The 10,794-nt window shown below is 39.9% G+C and overlaps 1 protein-coding gene across 1 annotated transcript; it reads right to left on the reverse strand.

Moving 5' to 3' along the window:
* Positions 1-2,007: 2,007 nt before the first annotated feature.
* On the reverse strand, positions 2,008-10,089 carry LOC106577217 (eukaryotic translation initiation factor 4E-binding protein 2). The gene is made up of 3 exons (XM_014155124.3): positions 9,755-10,089; positions 4,949-5,134; positions 2,008-3,819 (listed from the first exon to the last, which is right to left on the reverse strand). Exons 1-3 carry the CDS (start codon positions 9,891-9,893, stop codon positions 3,788-3,790), a joined length of 357 nt encoding a protein of 118 aa, XP_014010599.1. The 5' UTR covers positions 9,894-10,089; the 3' UTR covers positions 2,008-3,787.
* Between the last annotated feature and the right edge of the window lie 705 nt (positions 10,090-10,794).

Genomic DNA, 10,794 nt, shown 5'->3' on the forward strand with positions numbered 1-10,794 from the left:
ACATGATGTCCCAGATGTGCTCAATTGGATTCAGGTCTGGGGAACGGGCGGGCCAGTCCATAGCATCAATGCCTTCCTCTTGCAGGAACTGCTGACACACTTCAGCCACATGAGGTCTAGCATTGTCTTGCATTAGGAGGAACCCAGGGCCAACCGCACCAGCATATGGTCTCACAAGGGGTCTGAGGATCTCATCTCAGTACCTAATGGCAGTCAGGCTACCTCTGGCGAGCACATGGAGGGCTGTGCGGCCCCCCAAAGAAATGCCACCCCACACCATGACTGACCCACCGCCAAACCGGTCATGCTGGAGGATGTTGCAGGCAGCAGAACGTTCTCCACGGTGTCTCCAGACTCTGTCACGTCTGTCACATGTGCTCAGTGTGAACCTGCTTTCATCTGTGAAGAGCACAGGGCGCCAGTGGCGAATTTGCCAATCTTGGTGTTCTCTGGCAAATGCCAAACGTCCTGCAGGGTGTTGGGCTGTAAGCACAACCCCAACCTGTGGACGTCGGGCCCTCATACCACCCTCATGGAGTCTGTTTCTGACCGTTTGAGCAGACACATGCACATTTGTGGCCTGTTGGAGGTCATTTTGCAGGGCTCTGGCAGTGCTTCTCCTGCTCCTCCTGGCACAAAGGCGGAGGTAGCGGTCCTGCTGCTGGGTTGTTGCCCTCCTACGGCCTCCTCCACGTCTCCTGATGTACTGGCCTGTCTCCTGGTAGCGCCTCCATGCTCTGGACACTACGCTGACAGACACAGCAAACCTTCTTGCCACAGCTCGCATTGATGTGCCATCCTGGATGAGCTGCACTACCTGAGCCACTTGTGTGGGTTGTAGACTCCGTCTCATGCTACCACTAGAGTGAAAGCACTGCCTGCATTCAAAAGTGACCAAAACATCAGCCAGGAAGCATAGGAACTGAGAAGTGGTCTGTGGTCCCCACCTGCAGAACCGCTCCTCTATTGGGGTTGTCTTGCTAATTGCCTATAATTTCCACCTGTTGTCTATTCCATTTGCACAACAGCATTTGAAATGTATTGTCAATCAGTGTTGCTTCCTAAGTGGACAGTTTGATTTCACAGAAGTGTGATTGACTTGGAGTTACATTGTGTTGTTTAAGTGTTCCCCTTATTTTTTTGAGCAGTGTATAAAATTCTTCCACTTTTACATTAGAGTATTTTGTGTAGCTTGGTGACAAAAAAAATACAATTTAATAAATTTTAATCCCACTTTATAACACAAGAAAATGTAAAGAAGTTCAAGCGATCTAAATACTCTTGCAAGGCACTGTATTTATGGGAATGGGATAAAGCAGAAGACATTTCTGTTGGACAGTCATGTACTTTGGACAATAAAGTAATCTTCCTTTGTTATCAATGTGATTTCAACCATGTACAACCACGTGTGATTTCAGCCACGTAAAACCACGTGTGATTTCAGCCACGTAAAACCACGTGTGATTTCAGCCACATAAAACCACATGTGATTTCAACCATGCAAATGTTTGAAGTAAAGACAAAATAGAGAACAACAGCATAATCTTCAAGGAACTTTATTGATCTTGCTGTAACAGTGTCCAATGGCATTGGCATTTCTCTGAAAATAAAGTTATTTCAAATCGTAAAACAGAAGTTAGGTTTCTTGTTTCAAATCTTTTTTAGGAAAAAAATACAAATGAAAAAAAGCCCTCCATGTAGAACAAAACTGGCCTCAAGCTGGTTTCCCATAAAACAATTGCTGCAGGCCTACTTCAAAACAAAAAGATACAATCCTAATCCAACAGAAACATGTGCAATTCAAAATGGATACAATCGCTCCATATGTTTAACACTATAAACATTTTCCACATTAATAGACTGGGATTTCATAATTTCTCATAAAGCCAAATAACGGTTTCTCTCCTTCAATCAAATCCAATAATTACATTTAATATATATATATATATATATATATATATATATATATATATATATATATAATCTGAATAAGAGATGACCCAGAGATGGAATGAAAATGTGGTTTAATTGCTGACAGTTTTAGTTATGGTAACAGTACGATCATCCAAAACAATAATGGCCATGATTCAAAGCCTCCCCTTTTAGAAAGCCCATAGTCTTAGCTGCTGAAAGAAAAAGAAACTGAATAACAAAATAAAACTGTCTTTAAAAAATGTATTTAAAAAAATATTTATTTTCAAGTGCTAAATACAAACATAAAAGTCTGTTTAAAATATATCTATTTTCTGGTTGAGGGTCATTTGAATCAGTAGACAAGGAACTCCATTTTAGTCGCAACCTTTTATCTTGGTATGTAATGCGTAAGGCATGGGGTAGAGACACTTAGCACAGTAGACTGAAAGAAGAAGAGATTAAGGTAAGAAAGACGGTGGAAGTGTAGTCTATTACCTAAACGAGGGATATCTGTAATACAGTATCAACGCCTGATGAAAAAAATGGTCTCAGCTCTTCCTTTCATGTCCATTTGGTATTTGACATTGAAAAAAGTTAAATGTCAAGATAGAAGTAATGTATGTAATAAAATGCATAGAAAAATTGTTGGAAACGATTCATGTTTTCAAACTTTTTCCTGTCTCATTTTCTAATAAATCTCAGTGTTCTTCAACAGTTTATGTAGTTCATTCAAATGCAGCAAATATCAGACTGTTTAAACCTAACTATTGTCTTGTAAGTAATGTATCAATTAATTTGCTCCTTCCATTTGCAAATCTATCAAATCATCACCACAAACCAAAAGCCCAATCTTCATAAAATCCCCCAAAAAAGACCCAAATCACAACATAAAGTCAGACTTGTATTGGTGATGGATAATTCAAGGCTTGGAATGACGATGAAATTCTCAGCTAATCTGAAGAATAAAAAATCTGTCACATCGTCCATATTAATTTAATTGTTGGTAACCTAACGTACTACAAAACAGGCAGCTATGAGACCTTGGAGCATATTCAGTCATTTAAAAAAGAAATGAAAATGTAAACCAAACTATTTGTTTATATCAATCCCTTTGACTGAAGATTCTAAGGCCGGTACTTTGCTCTACAAAGTAGTACAAGTAGTAAATGTTGCACAATTTCCTGGGCCCCATTATAAAAAGTCTGAATTGGTAAAGAAGGCTTTGTTTACAGTGTGCTCTGGTAGTACAGACATACAGAATGGACATCTTAGATTACTGCATTGACTTGGGCATCAACATTTAGTTAATGGGTAAGAATATCTCTGGTTACCTTGTTTTCAGACCCTTTCTCTTTCTGTGTGGCTGAAGTACATACAAATATGCCAGTTGTAACCCTGAGACCAGTTCGAATAGACCAGCAGTCTTCCACTAGGTCTCAGGGTTGGCCATAGCCTGGTAGCCCAGTTGCTTTGTACTGTAGCCAACGCCTCTGTGTAGTTTCGTTGTCAAGCCAAACTATGGCTTGACAACGATAGAAGAGTTGGCTACAGTACATGAAGACTGCATTCCAATATCCCACAACTATACCACTTAGGGGAATACATGTTAAATACATTGCTTCATTCTAAGTGGTATCCTAGCATGGACATCGAAACAGAGCCACCGTATTATATGGTATAGTTTATCCACATGGTTTACATACATCACACCCAGCAACGGCGAGACAGCGAGACAGAGAGCTAAAGAAGATGGCTGCCATGAGTGACGTGAGGGCTCACAACATTGGTTTCTACAAGCCAAGCCACTGGTGCACAGCACAGGTACAAGGTTAGTTCCTTCTTCTGTTGTTCCGTTGAGGTTCCTCAGGGGTGGTTAGATGTCCATCTCAAACTGAGCGTCCTCACCTTCAAACACAAGAACACAAAATGTAACCAACAGTGTACTCTAAAGCATTGTACTCTATACTACGATGGAAGCTAGACCAACTTAGGCTTTTATAAAGCTAGCCAGCCACATTCCAGCTCAGGCTTCATCTATGTTATGAAGGTGGATATTGATCACGCAGCTGGCACTACCTCCAGCAGGCTTGTAACTGCCCGTACATGTTGCACATGGCTAGCCAAACAACAAAATATTATTTTAGAAAATGCTGGACCATCAATCCATGGGCGAGTCAGTGACACATTTTAATCAACATGAAAAAATATTATCTTGCAAATTCAGCAGGCTATGGTGTGAAATAGGCTGGAAGAAGTGCCATCCTTTTATTACGTATCATTAATGTTGTCTTTAATTACGTATCGTTAATGCCATCTTTCTTTTATTACGTATCGTTAATGCCATCTTTCTTTTATTACGTATCGTTAATGCCATCTTTCTTTTATTACGTATCGTTAATGCCGTCTTTCTTTAATTACGTATCGTTAATGCCGTCTTTCTTTTATTACGTATCGTTAATGCCGTCTTTCTTTTATTACGTATCGTTAATGCCGTCTTTCTTTTATTACGTATCGTTAATGCCGTCGTATCTTTAATGTTGTCTTTCTCTAATTACGTATCTTTAATGCCGTCTTTTATTACGTATCTTTAATGGCGTCTTTCATTACGTATAGTTAATGCCGTCTTTCTTTTATTACCTATTGTTAATGCTGTCTTTCTTTCATTACGTATCGTTAATGCCGTCATTGGTGTGCTTATCAATATACGAGCACCTTTTCCCCCCTCTCTGATCGATAACATAATTAAGTCATACCAAAGTTTGACCATGCGTGAACTTTCAAATGCATCCTGTCATTACCAAATGTGTAATGTGATAGGTATTCTAATATTAAAATGGCTAGTAGTAGCAGCACCATAGAGGTACATGTATGGACGGTTTTCTGAACCCAGATTAACCTAGTCCTGGACTAAAGCGCACTTTTAATGGAGTTTCTCGGTTGCTTCTTTGTTCAAGACTAGGCTTAATCTGTGTCTGGGAAACCTGCCCGTTATATATTCTAACAATACTTCTCTGTGTAATAGTAGCCTACTGACCAGTGGCTGTCTTGCCATGACTGTTGTTGGGTTTGATGCGGTTGTTGACCTCGTTCCTCCCGTTCTCGGTCAGGACGTTGAGGCTGGTCACCCCGGGAATGATGGGCAGGTGAGCCGGGGGGGTCTGGGCGATGGGGGAGTTACGCCTGTCCAACAGGAATTTACGGTCGTAGATGATCCGGGTCCCTACGATGGAGGAGAGTGATTATTTAGTAACATCATTGGCATATTAGTTCCAACCGTTGACTGTATAGAAATAAGGTGACAACATATGTATTACAAACCTGCTTTAGAGAACTGGTACACCATGTGGATAATAACATGTTGATTACCGTAAATTCCGGACTATAAACCGCAACTTTTTTCCCAGGCTTTGAACCTCGCGGCTTAAACAATGACGCGGCTAATATATGGATTTTTCCCGCTTTCAAATTTTTTTTCAACCAAAAAAAACCCACATTCTGTGATGTGCTCAGTTTTTTGGCGGCATGAAGCTTTCATTAGACCAATGAAATTGCCGAACGGGTTAAGGTCAAACAACTTTTTGGTTTACTGTTTAGATTAAATCGAGCGCTCTCAAACTTCCCATCATTCTGATTACGGTAGTCATTTTGTCACCCTCATCATGGCAAAGACACGGAGAAATGCATATGATGCAGCTTTCAAGTTGAAGGCGATTGATCTGGCTGTTGGAAAAGTATATAGAGCTGCTGCATGGGAGCTTGGTCTTAATGAGTCGATGATATGACATTGGAAACAGCAGCGTGAGGAATTGACTCAGTGCAAAAAGACAACTAAAGTTTAGTGCTCATTTTTTATTTTTTGTTACAAGCCGTGTTTCGTTAAAGCCTATTTATTTTTGTTACAAGCCGTGTTTCGTTAAAGCCTGTGTAAAGTTCATTTGTTTCAATGTACCGGTAGGCACCTGCGGCTTATAGACATGTGCGGCTTATTTATGTTAAAAATAAAATAAAAATGTAATTCAGTGGGTGCGGCTTATATTCAGGTGCGCTTAATAGTCCGGAAATTACATCTATAACAGTCATTGTTTCCTTCAATTTACCATCAATCAACATGCAATAGTGTAGCACTGTGTAGCAGTGCAAATATCGGCCAATCAAGGTCAAATTTCATTAATCTGTTTTCTTGTTTTGCACATTTCGTCCTGTCATCATTAGTGGGTGATGACAGTCACAGAACACAAATATCTGTGACTAGAAGGGGCAAGAGCATAAACCGTTCAGCTCTCTATATATTTAAAGACCCATTTTAAACAAAAGATGACGTATGTTGTGCACAACACTGCCTAGGCACCTGACTGTCAAAGTGGTGGTGCACAATTAGCTGTAGCTCAGTTGGTAGAGCATGGTGTTTGCAATGCCAGGGTTGTGGGTTCGATTCCCACGGGGGCCCAGTACGAATAAAACATTAAAAAAAATGTATGAAATGAAAATGAAATGTATGCATTCACTACTGTAAGTCGCTCTGGATATGAGCGTCTGCTAAATGACTAAAATGTAATTATTTTTCATTTTTCACAATTTCCTGCAATTCTACACAGGGTGAATCCATATTTATGAATAGAACACAACTATTTTACTTAAGTTCTACCACAATAAATGATATAAAACTCCAGTACTCAAATAAACATTTTAAAAACACAATATACAATATACAGTATCTATCTATACACCAACAGTGCACAACAATGCCTCATTTATCATAACCATTACAGATAAATCTTACTTGCTAAATTGCTCCATATATATACACAGTACAAGTCAAATGTTTGGACACACCCTACTCATTCCAGGTTTTTTTTTTTTTTAAACTATTTTCTACATTGTGGAATAATAGTGAAGTCATCAAAACTATGAAATAACACATATGGAATAATGTAGTAAGCAAAAAATTGTTAAACAAATCAAAATATATTTTATATTTGAGATTCTACAAAGTAGTCACCCTTTGCCTTGTTAACAGTTTGATTGAAACCCATTTTTTTTTGTTATATCCCTCATGTATGGTCTTTCAAAAACCAAACGTGAGAGACATTGTGGTTAAATCTGATTACCCACTAGAGAAAAGGGAAACTTGCTTGGACAAGGTTTCGGAGGGTAATTACAAATGTGGCCAATGTGCTCAACGCAGCTTCACTTACAAATGCTACTAATTTACCCACCCCCGCACAGGACAAAGATTTAAGATCAAAGGCCTGATTACCTACATGTCCACCAATGTTATTTACATGTTGAAATGTCCTTGTGGTCTGTCTTACATAAGGAAAACCCATAGAAGCCTTAAGACACGGATCACTAAGCACCGCAGCAATATACGGGCAGGTGAGACAAACAATCCGGTTGCTGTTCATTTTGTACAAGCTGGACATCCTATTAGTTCTCTGAGATACATTGGAATAGAAATGGCCAAGATGTCACGCAGCGGCGGGGACATTGAGGAAACTTCTTCAAAGGGATTCTTTCTGGATCCACAGGCTCAGCACATCCTCCTCTTGGCCTTAACTAGGAGTTTGACTTGAAACCGTTTTTATAGTTTCAAAATGTCCAAATTATAGTTTTTATTTGGTTTTATCCTAATTGAATATTGTATGTATATTACTGTAAATATTGATCACATTCCTTGTGTATGATCATATATTTTAATACATTGAATGTTAATATTGTGAACCTCTGTTATACATTTTTTACCTCCTGTTTCAGGAAGGGATGTCACTGAGTACAGCCCCTATATATAGGACATTTCACCCCCCACCTATATATGGATGCCTGATGAAGAACTAGGTTTTTGTAAGAACCTGGAAAGAGATTTCCAACGCCCTCCTTTTGTGATGAACATGATTTTGTTGGCTCTAATTCATGTTCAGTCAAAATGTTCCTCTCTTAATATTGTCAAGATAAATGTTTTATTTCAGAAAGACATTTCATCCTGTATAGTATAATAATTTTACCAATACGTTATTGAGCTCAGTTCTGGGGTGGAAATATTATTATTATTATTTTTTTTCCTTTTAAAAAGTCACCAGAAACAATCTTTTCAGTACTTATCTTGTACATATCTTGTTTTAACCACGAAGCGGCCACGGTGCACTCACATATAGGGCTCAGCCATGGACTGTTACTTTTGTGACTGAATGAAAACATCTTAACAATGTGACTTTAGTGATTGATGTTGTGAAAACAGATGGCAAAAATGCAGAATGGTGTTAAATGCCTGTAAAGAGTTTGGGGGAGAAATGTTACATGAATAAATCTGTGAAATCATTAGGCCTACTGATTATTTCTAAGTATCTACTTGTGAGTTACCAGATATGCAGTTTTCTACAAAGATGCAACCTTTGGCAGGCTGATGGAAGGCTACTCTGGGTCAGTGGGAGATGTCAATTGCATAGTCCTCACTTCCTCCTCAAAACCCACTGGATGAGAAAGCCAGAGGTCCCTCCCCTCTGACCTTCTCCTCCAATTGGTTTTGAGAAGGAGGCGAGAGAGCATGAGCAACCTCTACGATGCGGTTGAGCTAACGTAGGCTAATGTGATGAGCATGAGGTTGTAATTAACCAAAAAAAAATCCCATGACATAGACATATCTGATATGGGCAGAAAGCTTAAATTCTTGTTAATCTAACTGCTCTATCCAATTTACAGTAGCTATTACAGTGAAATAATACCATGCTATTGTTTGAGGAGAGTGCACTATTATGAACATTAAAATTAATAAACCAATTAGGCACATTTTGGCAGTCTTGATACAACATTTTGAACAGATATGCAATGGTTCATTGAATCAGTCTAAAACGTTGCACATACACTGCTGCCATCTAGTGGCCAAACTCAAAATTGCGCCTGGGCTGGAATAATACATCATGGCCTTTCTCTTGCATTTCAAAGATGAAGGTACAAACATTATTAGCTTTTACCAGATCTAATGTGTTACATTTTCCTACATTCATTTCACATTTACACAAACATCAAAGTGTTTCCTTTCAAATGGTATCAAGAATATGCATATCCTTGCTTCAGGTCCTGAGCTACAGGCAATTAGATTTGGGTATGTCATTTCAGGCGAAAATTTAAAAAAAAGGGTCCGATCCTTAAGAACTTTTTAAGATTCTCCCAGAGGCTGCGATACAGTGAAGCCTAATCATACATGCCTGTGATCATCATGATTCTTACAGGCAAAGTGAAATGACAACACCCGGAGTGCATCGGACATGAAACAACGATACAAATGTCACAGCACAACCTAATAGATACAATATTTTATTTTGCAGGTGCCTTTTCGTTTTAAATATCAGTGGTGCAACTACTGCTTTCTAACTGCACTGAACCAATACAATGGCGCGCAGGAGGGAAGGACATTTTTCATGTTGGCAAAACCAGTTGGCGACAGGGGAGCAAAATGCAATCTGTTAATTATTATATAAAATGGACATATCTATTTTTAATAGAGACTAGCTCAAAACATGACTAATTATTGAAAATGACACAATCGAGCATAAATCAGAGGCGACTTAGCAGGGTGGGCTCAATGTAATGGCAGGAATGGAATTTATGTTTGATGCGTTCGATACCGTTCCATTATCCGTTCCATTACAGCTATTACAATGAGTCCGTCCTCCTACATCTCCTCCCACCAGCCTCCTCTACAATAAATCATCTATTGCATTGTTATGTAGACAGCCACCATGATTTAGAATCACTGCTGTTGAACACTAACCAACCAAACGGGACTGCAGGGGCGGGACAAACAAGCAATAATATGCAATTTATAAATTTGTGTTGGTTTTACCTCCCGGAGTGGTCGAAAATAAAGTGCCTCCTGGGGTTGTGCAATAGTCATGAGGTAGCTGCGTTGTATCGTTGATCAACACCGTCCTGGTCGGAATGACCCTGCTCTCGCTAAACTGACGACTGGTAGACGACGACATTTCACCCCCGGTTTAGTGACTGGTCAGACGGTGTTGTAATCTGTAGGTGGTTGATGCCTAACCCGACGGACGGTGGAACCCACGGCCTTTTCTCTTTCTCTTCTTATCTCTTCCCAAGTCTTTCTTGTGGCTCCTCTCGTCCTCCCAGCCGTCAGCACAGCCCCACTCCTTCCGACAAGCAGGAAGAACAACAACACAAGGAGACCGGATATGACGTTGTAGAAGAGTAGCCCCGCTGTCGCCTGGTGGAGCTATTATGCAATGACAAACGATAAACAATGATCACAGTTTTCAAACAGAGAGGAAGAGGCAAAGCGAGAGGGTTACGCCGTTTCTGGGTTTAAGCAGACCTAAGCTTGTCGCCTGCCGGGACAACTAACTATTTTTACAGTCTTTAGCTGTGTTCGAATACCCATACTAACATACTGTATACTTAATGAGTATATACTACAAGTTAATTTTAGTGTACTGTAAACGAACGGTAACCTTTCAGTTGAGCATACTAGCGCTTCGCCTGTCTATCAGAAGTTGATGCTGTTGCTATACAACCTCTTACTAGCTTGTTAACCAATTACTAGCTAGATTTATGGTGTGTTCGTAAATTCAATCTGGGGTGACAGGGTGTGCTCTGTGCGTTTAAATTCAGGGCGTTGTCATAATGTCACACAATGGATGCTCTGGCCAAGGAGTAGGGATGATCTGAGCAGGGTAGATGAAAGCGATCTGACCTCGCAACGGCAGTCAAGCACCGAAGTGAACTAGTTAGCTACTTCCAGACACAAATGAGAGAACACCGCATTCTGACCATTTTACTCGGCCTAGCAGAGCTGGTTAGGCAGTTTTCATGTTATCCAGAGCGTTGGTGACTAACGGTGCTGATGACAACAATTTAATTACGCTT

The sequence above is a fragment of the Salmo salar genome, chromosome 18 (assembly GCF_965601325.2).
Source record: "Salmo salar chromosome 18, fSalSal1, whole genome shotgun sequence".
In the NCBI taxonomy this organism is placed as follows: domain Eukaryota; kingdom Metazoa; phylum Chordata; class Actinopteri; order Salmoniformes; family Salmonidae; genus Salmo; species Salmo salar.

Excerpts from the sequence above, each read along its gene's own strand:
- LOC106577217 (XM_014155124.3), bottom strand. The coding sequence starts at position 9,893 with ATGTCGTCGTCTACCAGTCGTCAGTTTAGCGAGAGCAGGGTCATTCCG. Across the intron at positions 5,135-9,754 it reads ATTTTCGACCACTCCGGGAG|GGACCCGGATCATCTACGAC; the intron begins GTAAAACCAACA and ends CCTCCATCGTAG. Across the intron at positions 3,820-4,948 it reads TCATGGCAAGACAGCCACTG|GTGAGGACGCTCAGTTTGAG; the intron begins GTCAGTAGGCTA and ends TTGTGTTTGAAG.